Source organism: Equus caballus, unplaced genomic scaffold (genome assembly GCF_041296265.1).
Source record: "Equus caballus isolate H_3958 breed thoroughbred unplaced genomic scaffold, TB-T2T haplotype2-0000610, whole genome shotgun sequence".
In the NCBI taxonomy this organism is placed as follows: Eukaryota; Metazoa; Chordata; class Mammalia; order Perissodactyla; family Equidae; genus Equus; species Equus caballus.
In genome coordinates, this window is record NW_027221942.1 from 1 (window position 1) to 13,899 (window position 13,899).

Below are 13,899 nucleotides of genomic sequence, written 5' to 3' on the forward strand. Positions count from 1 at the left end.
CGCGTGCTCTGTGCTGGGCAGAGGGCAGACGACGTTAGTGAGGTGTGTCCGTCCCTCACCAAGGTCACTGTGTATGGAGAGAGACTGGAAATGAACGTGCAATTACAATCGCAAAGAATTGTCACCGAGAACCGTGTTGTTTGCCACTTACTACGTGCCAGGCTGTGTCCTGTTGTGTCTTTCACTGTTAACTTTTCCCTTTGAATAAATATGAAAGCACATGAAGTTGCAACAAAAATAGTACAGAGTGCCTTGGACCCTTCCACCAGCTTCTGCCGGGGGTTAACATCTTGCGGGACTCTAGTACAGTGTCACGACCAGGACATGAATTGACAGTGTTAAACCCACAGACCCGCAGACTTCTGATGTCGCTAGTTTGACATGAGCTCACTGGGCGGTGTGTGTGTGTGTGCGCGCGTGTGCGTGTATGCGCGCGCGCGCGGTTCTATGCCATTTTATGACACATGCAGATTTGCGCCACCACCACTGCAATCCACACACAGAACTGTCCCATCCCCACAAGCCCTCCTCGTGCTGCTCTTTCATAGTCACATCTGCCCGGCCAGCCCCTGGCCTTCACTCATCTGTTCTCCATCTTTATAATGCTGTTGTTTTGAGAAGGTCGTATCAACAGAATCAGAAAACGTGTGACCTGTGGGGCGCGGCTCTCAGCATAATGCCTCTGCCATGTGCTACCTCCTCTGAGAAAGTCTTGTGACCTTCATAATTTCCCTACCAGGATGATTCTCCCCATTTTACGGTTGAAGAAATGGAGGTTCAGTCATGTTGAGTGACATGCCCAGGGTCACACGGCTGGGGAAGGAAACAGGGGATCTGACCCCAAACATGACTCACGGATGAGGCCACAACCACGGTACCCGAGCTCTGCACTGCGGCGTCTTTCTGGGAGTAGCGGGTGGGGTTGGGGAGGGGTAGAGACGTTGAGAAGTGACTTCCTTGAAGGACTGACATTTGCTTCCCATTAAGAAAAAGGTCTCTTCCACGTTGGATGGGACTGAATGCAGTTGTTTCCTTTCTTATCCCCCAATCGGTGAAATTGCTCCAATCCTGTTACTTTGAACTTGTAAACTAGCATCAATCAGGACCACTCCAGAGCCTCACCAGGGTCCAAGATCTCAGACCCTGGACACCTACCTGGCCCATATGCTGACTTGAGGGCCCCAGAACCTGCATCTTGACCCCCCGCTGCATTTTTAAGTGCCTTTTGATTGTGGCAAAGTATGCATAACCTAGACTTGGCCATTTGAACCATTTTTCCGTGGACAATTCAGTGGCATCAAATGCATTCACAATACTGCGCAACCATCACCGTGTTCATTTCCAAGACTTCTTTTCATCATCTCAAACAGAAACTCTGTCCCCATTAAACACTGCCTCCCCATGACCCTCAGCTCCAGCCCCTGTGAACTTCTATTCTTCCTTCCATCTCGATGAATTTGCCTGTGCTCGGCACGTCATGTAAGGGGAACCGTATCATAGGTGTCTTTCTGGGTTGCGTTTATTTCACTGAGCGTAAGGTTTGCAAGGTTCATCCACGTTGTACCATGTGTCAGAAGTTCATTTCTTTTTAGGGCTGAATCTTCTTCCTGGGAACTATTGCACAGAAACACCCAAATTACTTCTACCAATTTCCCCCGGCCCTGAAAATTAACACGGAGAACCTTTCAACACCTTTCTTCTCCAGACTGGGGGGGCTCTGAGGAAAGGCCATTGTTACTGGAATAAGCAAGGGCAGGCTGGGAGTGGGGTCTCAGGGAAAGACGCCCTCAGGAGGTACCAGGGAATCCCCAAATGGATGGGAGGGTCTCAGCAGTAACTGAATTCAGGATGTGGTGGAGTCTCAGACCGGGTGCTAGTTCTCTGGCCGTGGGGTGAGGGGCTGGTGCTGCATGACAGGGAGAGAGGACGGCTCACCGTGTTCCTGGGACACCTGCCCCACGGGAGAGAGGGAAGGCTAGTGCGCCTTCCCGACGGACTGGTGGTGGGAAAAACTCAGCCTGGAGGAGACAGCCGTGTGCCCGGGGTAACCAGAAGGAATTACATCTCCTTCAGCCAAAGCAGACAGCCCCTCGTCCTGGGCTCACTTTATCCAAATGGGAGCAAGAAGGAGGAAACAATTGAAGACGCTTCCAGATGTGAGATGTGTGGTGGCAGAGACTGTGCCTGGGAGATTCTGAAAGGCCTCACTGAAGTGACCTAGGCTGTGACCAGAAGGACAAGACTGAGCCACGCCTGCGTAGGTCCGGGAACAGGGAGTCGGGGGAAAGGCGCTGTTGGTGCTGAGACTCTGGGGCAGAAGTGAGCGTGAGCAGAGGAGGTCAGAAAGCTGCCCAGGCGGCTGGAGGGAGCCTGAGAAGCAACAGGAGCTGCGGCAGGGGCGGCGGTTAATGGGGCCAGACCGGGGAACCCGGTAGTCTGCGTTCATTTGGGTTTCTCTCTCACAACACTGCTCCCAAAAGTTGCACCTCTGAAGTACGAATATTGAACTTCTCCCGGTTTCCGTGGTCTAGGCATTGGGCACGGCTTAGCTGGGAGCCTCTGCCTCCAGGTCTCCGTGAAGCAGGACCTTCAGTCTCAACTGAGGCTAGACTAGGGGAGGATTTGCTCCCAAGTCACTCACACGGGTGGTGTCAGGAGTCATTGGGACTGAGAGTCTGAGTCTCCATGTGACTGTTGGCTGGGCGCTCCCTCAGATCTCGCCTCCCTTGGCCTCTACATAGGGCAACTGAAATCATCGCCACTTGCTATCTCATTTCCAGAAATGTGACAGAGAGAGAGCGCAAGAGATGGAAACAGAGGGGGAGATAAAGGGAGGGAACTCAGGAAAGCAAGCAAGAGGGAAGTGACAGAGTTTTTGTAATTAAAACTTGGATGTGACATTCCATCAGCTGGGCTGTATTCTATTGCTCAGAAACCAGTTACTCAGGATGTAGTGGTTCCACAAGGATGTGCACAGCAGGAGGGAGGGAGCGCTGGGAGCCTTGGTGGAGGCTGCCCACCACATAGGCCGACAATGAGGCGCTTGGGTCTGGTTCTAAGGCCAACAGGAGACTGGGAAAGGTTGAATGCTAGTGAATGACAATATCTGAATTTCCTCGAACTTCCAACCCTTGAAGGTGCAGAGACCTGACAAGGAGCCCCCAAGGGGCAGTGACTTTTCCCAAATCACACGGCTGGAATCCAGGCCTGTTTGGAGAGGTATTCCCGACTGCATCCACCCCTTCTTGTAATTCTTCCACCTCTAAGTTCGGGGACCAGACCCAGGCGGCACCACCTCCCAGATATGGGAGGCGTTATCACATGTCCACCCGAAGACGTCCCTGGGAATGTGTTTCTAGCGCCATCCCATCGTGCAGGTTGGGAGACTGGGGAGGCCCTGAGAGGCACAGTGGCTTTTCCAGGACACAGAACTGCTAGGAAAAAGGAGATCCGAACTGGGGCGCTCTCTCTTCAAAGCTGGGGCGCTGGTTCCGATCCCAAGGAGCTGTGGGGAGGGCTGTGATGGAACTTTCTGTACAGCTCGGGAGATGACACGGGCAAGGAGGGTGAGCGGTCAACAGCCCCGAGGGGGCTTTGGGTGGGTCTGATGGAGGGAAGGGCCCCCCATCCTGGAACCTTGGAGACATGACCTCACTTCCTTGGCGACCGACCCCAACAGAGCTTAGAACTCTGGTCACCAGGCAGCCATTTTGTACACATAGCCCATTTGACCAGAGACACTCGACACAGGAGGATGTGTTCATGTATCCCCTCTTTGCGAGGCTCTGGCGCACAGAGAGCCAACAATGACAGTCTTCTCCAGCGCTGTCGACACTGGCTGAGACCGCACCTCCAAGACCTCAGGCCATTCGGAAGAAGGAACCCTCAGGTAACACAAGGCAGCCCAGGGCGGGCCACTCCGGGTCAGGCCACAAGTGTGATCCCACCCTCCCATGCGGGCAGCCCCACACCCCTTGACCCTTATTGTGTGTGTGTGTTGGCGGGCATGGAGTGACGGAAGGCAGGGATGAGCGTGGAGCTACCCTGGACGGGAGCAGACGGTTAGGGCTTGGAAGCCTGGCGGTATGTCGTGTTCATATCCCAGGTGGTGGCTGGCAGGATGGAAGGTGAGTGCTGGGAGCCAAGCCGCCCTACCCGTAGGTGAATCCCAAGCCCGTGAGGTGTCATCTCATTCGCTCCCTGTCTGGAGGTCTATGCGGATGCCCCTCTGTCTGTGCTCGGTGTGCGGGAGAGTTTTCCCCCTGTGGGCAAGTGCAGGCAGGCCCCTGCTACCTGCCGCCGCGGCCACCGGACGCTGTCTTTGCAGAGCTCCACCCAGGAGATGGTCCAGGAGCTGGCGCATGGGTCCTACGGCTCCATCTCCCTGGACAGGGGGCAAGTGCAGCAGACCACCGACCTTGCCCGGGGCTGGACTGAGGGGAGAGTGAGTGACACCCGGGGCCCTGAGATCACCGGGGTGTGTCCACAATCCAGAGTCAAATCTGGAGCCCTCCCCTGGACCCGCCCAGGGCTTTCCCACTGGAGTGTCCCAAGGGCCCAGTCCCAAAGGAATCTGGACTTCCACGCCTCCTCACCAGCTACCTAGGAGGGTGGGAAGTCGCTCTTTCCTAACCCTAGGCGGAGTAGACAAAACACTGATGTTTGCGCTTCACACTCGGCCAGGGGCATCTTTGAAATCTGCCATTTTCTGAATCTGAAACCTCTGTAACGAGGGTCTCAAACCTCCCTTTCGTGTAAAAGAAAGAAAAACCAGCGTCCTTTCTTGTAGTCAGCCAGATCCTCACAGCGTCTGTCTGCCCGTGCACTGTCTCCCGACTGGGGAGGGCTGAGGTTCCCACCAGACATTTCCCTTCATGTCAGGAGCACATGAAGCCTCAGGTGGGGGAGCGGGGGAGTCCTGCAGCCCTGGCTTAGGGCGGTTCTCAGTTCCGACGCACAGGACCCTGAGCAGCCACTTGGCAGCCCGAAGCTTCCGTCCTCTCATCTCTAGAATGGGGATGTTTGTGTTGGATTCGCTGGTCAGTGCTCTTAATGCACGCTTTGGTGCGGGGCGGTCTGTCCTTGCCAAGCCAGCCAAGTGTCCTGAGGAACTCATCGTATAATCCTCCCCCCGCCCAAACTCAAATTGGACTTTTCAAGCCTGGAAACCGGTTGGCTGTGGGCAATCCTGTCCCTCCTCTGCACACATCCCTGAGGGGCTCACAGTTCCTGGGGGACCTCCAGACCTTGACTTCCTGGAGGTTCACGCTGGTGCTGGTGACTCTGTGTCCTTCCTCATCTCACCCAGCGCGGAGAGTCACTCGGGCAGCGGAATGAGGCCTGCAGGATGCGGGCCCTCCAGGCAGGCCTGCTGGAGAGGCTGCCGCCGTCCATAGGACCAGCCTTGGCGCCTCGAAACATGGCCAACGTCACCACCATCGTGTTTGACTGCGCGGCTGTCCTCACCTCCCACGGGGTCCTGGACCACCTACTTGCTACGTGAGTGCCCAGCCCCTCCTCAGCACAGTGGTGACTCTGCCCACTGCCAGCTGTGTGTCTTGGAAACGGCCCTCCATCTCTCTGAGCTTCGATTGCTCCTCTGCAAAGTGGAGTGGGAGAGGATAAACTTCATCGGGTTCTGGTGGGCACGAATGGGATGAGCCACGGCAGGTGCTTCCCTGGGGCCTGGCTCTACAGAAGGGGCTGAGAGACGTGCCGTGGTTGTTCCTGGTTATTCTTTCCCTCTCCCCGATGAAGAGCAGTCTGCTCCCCCATCGCTGGGATGGGGCCTTTCTGAGTTTGCAAAGGCACACGGAAAGCACTCTGGCAGGGAGTGTGGGATTCCATGCAGCTGGTCGTGGGGCGGGTCCTTGGAGTAGCCAAGGAGGGGTCTCCGGGGCCGCAGAGGGGCCCCAGGCCCACTCAGCTACCGGGGATGCTTCTGGTTGGAGTTCATTCGAGAACACTGTATATTAAGCACCTGTGACATGCGGGAGCTTTAGAGACACTTGGCACAACGCAGTGAATGAAGCAGACACAGCCCCTGGACCCCCGCAGCAGCCTGAGACTCAGATAGTCACACACCATATCATCCACAGATCCTGTCCCCCGCCTGTCCCAGGGGATGCCCTCCTATGCTCCTTTACGACTGGAGGCCTCTTCCCACGTTCTCATGCATGATGGACCCCAGCGCCAACTAAAGACCTGAGTGTTCTTTGAGTGCCAGACGAGGGCCTCCTGTCTCCACAGAACAGGGCTGGGGGAGAACAAGAGGACAGAGGACTGTGGCTGGGGCGGGCCCGGCACAACTCTGATCTCACTCATCTTTTGATTCCTCTGGGAGGGCTGAGGTCTGATGGCTTCTACTGCAAGGGGATAGGAGTGAAAGAGAGCTGTGGGTGGGGTCCCAGAGCCCCTGGGAACCAGAGGGGAGGCTGGCTTGAGCTGTTCCCTGGCGACCCATCCCCACCACAGTCCCGTCTCCCTCCGCTTCCCCTTCTCCATAGCCACCCCTTCTGACCACCACCAGCAGGCCCAGAAGAGAAGGGGTGTTAGCGAGCCGCTCACACATCGGCCTCAGTCCTCAGTCCACTTGCACAAGGGCGTGGAGGGCTGGGCTGGACTGTGTCCAGCCTCTTTGCGAGAAGAGTGGCAGTGGGAAGAAGAGACTCACACAAACCCCGTGTTCCACCTGCTGGATGAGCAGGCCTGCCACTGCCAGGATGGCCACACAGGAGTCAGCGCCGGGGTGGGACTCCCCCCTGGTGGAAAGGGGCAGGCACAGGGCCCAGACCCAAAGCAGGGTGCCTTGGGAGGACAGTGTGGAAGCGACGGCCAGGCCTCTGGCTCTGTGGCCCAACTGCTTCCGCCCAGTACCGCGTCTTCTATGGTGGGAACCTGGCTGGACCCAATGCAGGATTTCTGGGAGCCCACGCCCTTTCCCTCTTTCAGGATGCGGCTGGCCTCTCTGCGTGTCATCTGGCCTGGGTCGCACCTGGGAGGCCCTGCCTACCTTCCCCAGGTCCAGCTGCAACATCTGGGGCCCAGGAGGGCAGAGCTGGAAGGTGAGGGCACAGCAGTCTGGGAAGACTGTCTGCGGTGGGGTTCACGGGCTGGGGTTCCCTTCAAGACAGCGGAGTCTCTCCTGTCTTGTAAAGTCGGGTACGTAGGTGAAACTTTCTCTTTCTCCCGCTGCAGCGCCAGTTCCAGAGCTCCTGCCGGCTCTAGAGCCAGAGCAAGGGCCAGCTCCGGGGCCAGAGGCAGCTCCAGCTGTAGTTCCACCGTCCGCGCCGGAGCTGGAGGCGGCCTCACCACCAGCAGCCTCACCTCCAGCAGCCTCACCTCCATCGGCCTCTCCAGGGCCGGAGCGAGCGCCATCAGCTTCAGCCCCAGTGCCAGCTTCTGAGCTGGAGCAAGATGCGCCATTGACTTTTGGACGATCTCTGCCTCCAGCTGCCGAAGTCACCGCAGAAGCGAGCGCCGAGCTGAGAGAGGAGAGGCCTAAGCTGCTGGACTTCCCTCCGAAGCTGGTGGCCGAGCAGCTGACCCGGATGGATGCGGTGAGCAGCGGGGCTCTTGGGCTAGGTGGGGCCCGCCTTGGTGGGCCATCAGCTGCCCCAGACCTCCTGTTCCCTCAGCCGCAATCCAACGATGTGGGTGCAAGTCACAGCTCCCCCACTTACCCACCGGGTGACCTGGGCCACCTTCTGGCCCCCAAGTCCTTGCTGTCCCCACATGGACAGTAGAGAGCACACCAAGGGCGGGCACCTGCTGGGCAGAGTGGCTGTGCGGATGGATGAGGTCGAACAGAGAGGAAGCGGGGCAGAGAATAGCCCTCTGGTGGGGGAGGGAAGCTCACTGGAGTGCTGCCAAGTCCTGGGTCACTCACCCATCGGCCCAGGAGGCCTCAACAGCCTCCGTACTTATTAGACACCTAGTGCGTCCTTACCGACATGGAAGACAGGCAAACAAAGCCCATGGTTGTTGCTGCCTCGGGGGAACGTGCAGCTGAAAGGGGAGTGGGACCAGGGGGTGATGAGAACGGGTGGAAGATGCCCCTTGAGATGGGCAGGTGTGAGCCGTGTTCTGGTGCTTGGGGGAAGCAAGACTGGGCTGCGAGCCAATGGGACTTCTCTTCCCCGCCCCTATTGGGTCCTCGGTCATCCTGCGCTGGGCGGCCTCAGCGGACACAGACAAAACCCAGAGACTCCCAGAAGCTTCAGGCCACCTCCTCAGGTTCCTGAGCTGCAGCTGACCAGTGCCTCCTGCCTGGGGCTGCGGGGGCCTGCAGACTCTGAGCTCGGGTGTGGCAGGGTCAGGTGACAGTCCCCATCCTCCCCAGGAGCTGTTCAAGAAGGTGGAGCCCCGCCACTGCCTGGGTTTTGTGTGGTGCCAGCGGCCCAATGGGAGCAAGGAGTACCTGGCTCCCACGGTTCGGGCCACTATCAACCAGTTTCTTCACGTGTCCGGCTGCGTCATCACGACGTGCCTTGGGGACCTCAGCATGACGGCCCAGGACAGGGCCAGAGTCGTCGAGCTGTGGATTCAGGTGGCCAAGGTCAGTAGCGGCAGGGCCCAGGGAGCCCCTCCCTGGAGTCAGGGGGACTGCCCCTTCTCCTCTCGCAGCTTTCAGCCTTGAAGTCGGTGGTCTGGGCCTCGGCAAAGTCCTAGGCCCCTTGCTGCCAAGGGCCTGCTGACCTTGAGTGCTGGTCCCAGTGGTGGGAAGCTCCCTTCCCGCCCTGGGTTGAGCTAAAATCTTCCTGCCCGCGAGCGTTACTCATCAGCTCCCAGGTGTGCCCTCCCTCGCTTCCCTGGGCATCTGCCTCATCCAGGACAGCAGAAGCCCACGAGGGGACACAAGCCAGAGGAAGCAGGGCTCCATCCCGCCGTCGCAGCTCATTCCCTTCCCTTCCTCAGGAGTGCCGAGTCCTTGGAAATTATGCGTCCCTGCGTGCCATCGTGTCTGCTCTGCAGAGCCCCTCCATCAGCCGTCTGCAAAAGACATGGGGACGAGTTGCCAGGTGGGTAGGCCGTGCTCCATCCAAGCACCACCAGGGCGGACCAGACATCCCCCGTGCGACTGCCATGGACCCCTCATTCAGCTAGGACCATCTGGGAGGCAGCGGACCCTAGGGATGGGGACTGGCCTCCTTGCTCGGGTCTCTGAGACTCTCTGAGACCCTAGGCAGTGGCTCCCCCCTTGTCACATCCTGGATTGAGCCACACTGGAGATTTCCAAGGGTGTACTTCGCAGCAACGGAGCCCTCATCGGCAACCAACGCTGTTAGAAACAATGTGCTCAGTCGGAGTGGGAATGGAGGCCCCAGGTGACCGCAGGAGAGCCTCCACCCGAGTCCCACGGTGACCTCAGAGCTCCGAAGAACCCGGGGAAAACCCTCGTCCAGGCCCCAGGCCCTTTGAACCTTCCGGGTTCTCAGCCAAAGGCATTTCGCCTTCAACCGCCCCGGGTTTTCTTTCCTCCTTTCCTCTCCCCTCAGGAAGAGCTCTCGAAAGTTGAAGAGGTTCATCAAAGACCAGTGGGTGAGCAGGAGGCAGCTGGTGAAGGTAAGACGGAGGCTGCACATCTGGAAGGAGGGGGAGCGAGAGGGGAGGGGACCCGGCAGGATGAGCTTTGGTTCTCCTGTCACGTGAAGTTGGTCAGGAAAAGATGGACAGGAAGAGGGATGTGCTAGCTCCATGGGCAGGTGGGGGCAGTTTGGGACAGGAGGCCAGGGGCATGGGATAGAATGGTGCGGGCTGGACTGTTCCAGGAGGCTGAGGACCTGGCAGAAGGTGCCGGTGTCTGGCTTCCATGCTGCTCCATCAGCTGCCCTGCATCTTCCTCCTGGCCACTGGCTGGAGCGAGTGGGCGGGCTTCCTTTCTTCCGAAGTCAGCCCAGTCTGTGCTCAGGAAGCCAGGGCCCCACTGCTCCTTCTGTCTTCACTGTGCCTCGCAAGAAGGGCACCCTGCCTGCCTGAGGGATGGGCACTGCCGGATCCCACGGGCCGGGGGCACTCAGGGGCTTCCCAGCCTTGGGACGGACACTGGACCTGGGACAGATCTGTGTCCCCTCGGTGACTCCCCACTCTGGCCCCTAAAGTGGGCGCTGCAGACAGTCCCAGTGGGATGCTCACCCAGGTCCTTGTTGGCGATGACATGTGCCCCGGAGGGCAAGGGCAAGTGCCCAGGGAACTGATGGCTTCTTCAGGGATCCTTCCCGCCCAGACGTCAGAAGTTTCCTCGTAAAACAGAAAGGAAATGCCACCCCGCAGTGCCCTGGTCGCCCCCTCCCCTGCTAGTCAGACGTGGCATTCGGGGTCCCCATCCTGAGCGGATGAAGAAAGAATTCTGTGCAGGGGAACTCCCTGAGGGGATCCTAGGGAGCTGAGGGCTTTAGCAAGGCCTTGGCCTCGGCCTGGGATCAGAGACTCCTGGGCGTTGGGGCTGGCAGAAGCCACTTGACCAGGCCTCCTGAGACACCTCATCTCCCTCCATCCGTGGCTCGGCCCAGCTGGGGGCCCGAACACAGCCTGAGAGTCCCGAGGACAGCACTGTGGTCAGCGGCTGGGCAGAGGGTGGTGTGAAGGCAGAGGAGACAGGGGCCTGTGGCTGGGAGGGGGAGCAGCCTCTCCTCTGGGGCCCCCTGAGCAAGTCCCTGCCCCTGTGTGGGCCTTGGTCTCCTCATCTGGGAGCCAGAGGGAGATGAGCCGTGGTGCAGGCCTCACAGTGGGTGCCGAGGCTCAAGGGTGGGGAGGAATGTGGGGAGCTTGGACCTGGCTCCAGAGGCAGGCTTGAGCGGAGAGCAGTGATGACGGTCAGATGACGCTTGGGCCTCAGGAGACTGTGGGAGGCAGACAGAGTCCGTCAAACCTTCCAGACGAGGTAACAGGTTCAGGGAGGCCTGGGCGGGCCCAAGGTCACACAGGAGTGAGTGTTGGAGCTGGGATGGCTCTGGAATCAGAGCACCCTGGAGGCGGGAGCCGCAGGGGCACCAGGTGACTGGGGCCACATGTCCAGGGTCCCCGATCTGGGAGGGGTCTGGGAGGACACTTGGAGGGGAGCGTCGGCTCACTGGCCCTGTCAACACCCTGGCAGGAGGCGACCTCTATGTTGACCAGCCTGGAGACGGGCCCCACAGGTGCCCAGAAGGTAAGGGTGCCTGTGGAGGAGGGGCCCAGGAGTCGCAGGAGAGGGGACTCCCCTTCCTAGCCGGAGGTCTCTACCAGCAGAGAGGGAGCCTTTCTCCTCCAGCCCTGCTCCTGGTGCCACAGACCTGAAATGCCTGCATTGGAAGTGACCAGGAGGAGGCCTGGAACGGATGGGCGCACAACGGATTTGGGACAGGGAGGGGCGGGGACCACGTACCCTGGGTTTTGCCAGAGCCGGCTGCTGGGAGGTGCCTGGAGGAGTTTGGGGTTCCTGGAGGAGAGAAGAGGAGGAAATTGGGGGGAGGCCGCCTAGGTGGGTAGCTTGGGCTGGGCAGGAGGCTGGGGTGAGGAGTGGAGGAGAGGTCTTTGACGGCTCCTGAGAGCGGGATCTCATCACCGTCTCCACCCCGCTGGCACAGGGGCTCATCCCCTTCCTTGGCACATTCCTCAATTACCTACTGCTGCTGGACACCAACATGGAGGATTACCTGGAGGTGAGTGAGCCTGGAGGTGGGGCTGGGGATCAGGATTCGGAGATTTGGGAGGAGAGACTTGCACTGAGGCCTGAGCTCACAACCCTTGGCAGAGTCCTCTCGTGAGGGCCTCACAGCCACCCCGGGAGCTGGGTGTCATGGCCATCTTAGTGATGAGTGAATATAGGATCCAGGTGAGCCGCCAGTCCAGGCTGCCTGACTGCGGAGCTGCTGGAGGGTGTGTCTGAGCTGGACTCAGCCTCTCCCTCAGGCCCCGCCCCTGCAGGGAGTGAAGCCAGGCCCCTCCAAGGCAGGAAGCACACGAGTGGCTGAGCATCCCTTCCTGCCTGAGGCCTCAGTCTGTCTGTCTGTCAGAGAGGGCTGTCTTAGAATGTCCCTGAGCCATAGCCCCGTGGCCTCCTTGCTCTGGAGCTCAGAGTCTTGCCCGGGACCCATTCCCGTTTCTGGTAGCGCCTGCTCCCTGGTCGACCCTGCTGGTAGTGCAACCTGAGAAAGGGTGGAGACGGGGGCTAGCTATGGGCTAAGGGGGCTGTTGCTCATGGGCTTTGGCTCTCTGCCTTCCAGGGAAATGAGATCAATTTTGAGAAAAGGAGTGAGGTGAGCAGCTGTGGCCTCCCCGTGCGGAGGGTGGGGCTGTGGCAATCAGAGACTCCTCCGGGGAAGACCTTCTCTGGCCCGATGCCTTGGGCCTTGCTTTCCTTGGGAGAGTTCGGCACCCAGAGCTGGGAAAGCCGTCCCATTGGTGCGTGGGGGAAGGGGCTGGCACCAAGGACACCTTCCTGCAGGAGGAGCTATTTCAAGCCAACTGTGAGAACGAGCAAGTCCTGCACGGAATTGGAGGGAAGGAGGGTTCCCATGTGGGCCAAGACCCCAGACCAGCTCCTTGACCCTCTTCTCACCTGTCTGAGTCCCCAGCACGGTCCCCCACCCAGGCCCCGTCTGCATCATGTCCTTTCTCCCAGGAATTCAAAGTCACCGAGCAGATCTTCCTGCTCCAGGAGGCAGTCCATCTTTACCACATTGAGGCTGAGGAGCGATTTGGGGCCTGGTTCGAGGCCATGGAGCCCCTCAGCGAGGATGAGAGGTGAGGCGGGGCAGGAGTTGGTGAGGGCAAGGCGGACTCTCTCTGATGGCCAGCTCCAGGGAGCCCGTGCCCGTGGCTTCCGGGTCAGTCCCGGGGCTTGTCGCATGGTCACCCGTGGGGCCCTGGGACTCCAACTGCTGGCCGTCTCTGGGAGGGTCACCTGAGGTGTGGCTCCCGGTAGCTGAAAAGTCCCCTCTGTCCTTTAGCTACAGCCTGTCCTGCCACCTGGAGCCCCCACAGGAGAGGGCCGGCAAGATGCGCCGGTTTTTCCTGCCCAAGAAGAACCGCGCGTCTCTCAGCTCAGGGCTCGGTGAGTGTCCAGACAGGCAGGGACTGAAGCCAGGGGCTCCGGAAAGCTTCGGGCTAAGCACGGGCCTAGGGAGATGGACAGCCGGCACGGGGATCCCAGCTCCACTGCTGACCAGGCCTGTGAGGGACAATTCCCTTGACCTTTGTGGGACTCAGCTTCCTCTTCTGTGAAATGGGTGAAGCGAAATGCCAGCTCCCATGTCAGGGACAATGGGGTAGTGTTGACTGAACACTCAGGACAAGGTTTGGAGCAGAATGCAGTGGGGCTGAGGTGTTGGGCTGGGATACTGGTGTGACCCCCCCAATCATCAGTGTCTTCTCTTCAGTCACCAGACCCCTGACGCAGAACCCAGCAACAGTGGCAGATCCCGGTCCTTCCAACAGCTCGAGTGCAGCCTGCTCTTCAGCGGCGGGGACGCGGCTGGGAAACACGCGGGGCCCCAGGCCGGCTCCTCCCATGCTGATGGGGAGAAGAACATTCTAAGCCTTTTCCTGGGAGCCCTGGAGCCCAAGAGGGAGGGGACGACCCCACCCCACAGGCCTGGCAGCTCCACCCCAGCGCCTGTTTACCACTTGGGAAGGGGCCGTATTTCTTTCGTGTTAGTAGTTAGTGCTAGTTTTGAATTTGATGTTAAAATCCTGTTTCTGTTCCAGCCTGCGAGTCACGGTCTGGTTCTTTCCCCTCCTGTGCTCGTGTCAAGGAGACACAGACTCTCGCGTTCCTCCTGGAATGAAGAAATCTTGCAGGGTCTCGGCTTATTGTATGTGAGAGAAGGGAGAAGGGCCAGGCCCCTCCCTGGATACTGAGGGACACCTCCGCGCCCCCCCTTACTCAGAGGACGGCTTCATTTCAGTGTGGTTCAC

The 13,899-nt window shown here is 59.3% G+C and overlaps 1 protein-coding gene across 2 annotated transcripts; it reads left to right on the forward strand.

Moving 5' to 3' along the window:
- Positions 1-3,690: 3,690 nt before the first annotated feature.
- Positions 3,691-13,688, forward strand: LOC138922197 (ral guanine nucleotide dissociation stimulator-like). Of its 2 annotated transcripts, none has more exons than XM_070259038.1 (14): positions 3,691-3,889; positions 4,328-4,444; positions 5,309-5,499; positions 6,952-7,064; positions 7,198-7,559; positions 8,342-8,557; positions 8,917-9,020; positions 9,498-9,564; positions 11,096-11,149; positions 11,568-11,642; positions 12,207-12,239; positions 12,605-12,726; positions 12,933-13,036; positions 13,362-13,688. In XM_070259038.1, exons 1-14 carry the CDS (start codon positions 3,755-3,757, stop codon positions 13,517-13,519), a joined length of 1,851 nt encoding a protein of 616 aa, XP_070115139.1. In that variant the 5' UTR covers positions 3,691-3,754; the 3' UTR covers positions 13,520-13,688. The 2 variants fall into 2 exon arrangements, with proteins under 2 accessions (XP_070115139.1, XP_070115140.1); XM_070259039.1 differs by having other exon boundaries at positions 3,867-4,127.
- The last annotated feature ends 211 nt before the right edge of the window (positions 13,689-13,899 follow it).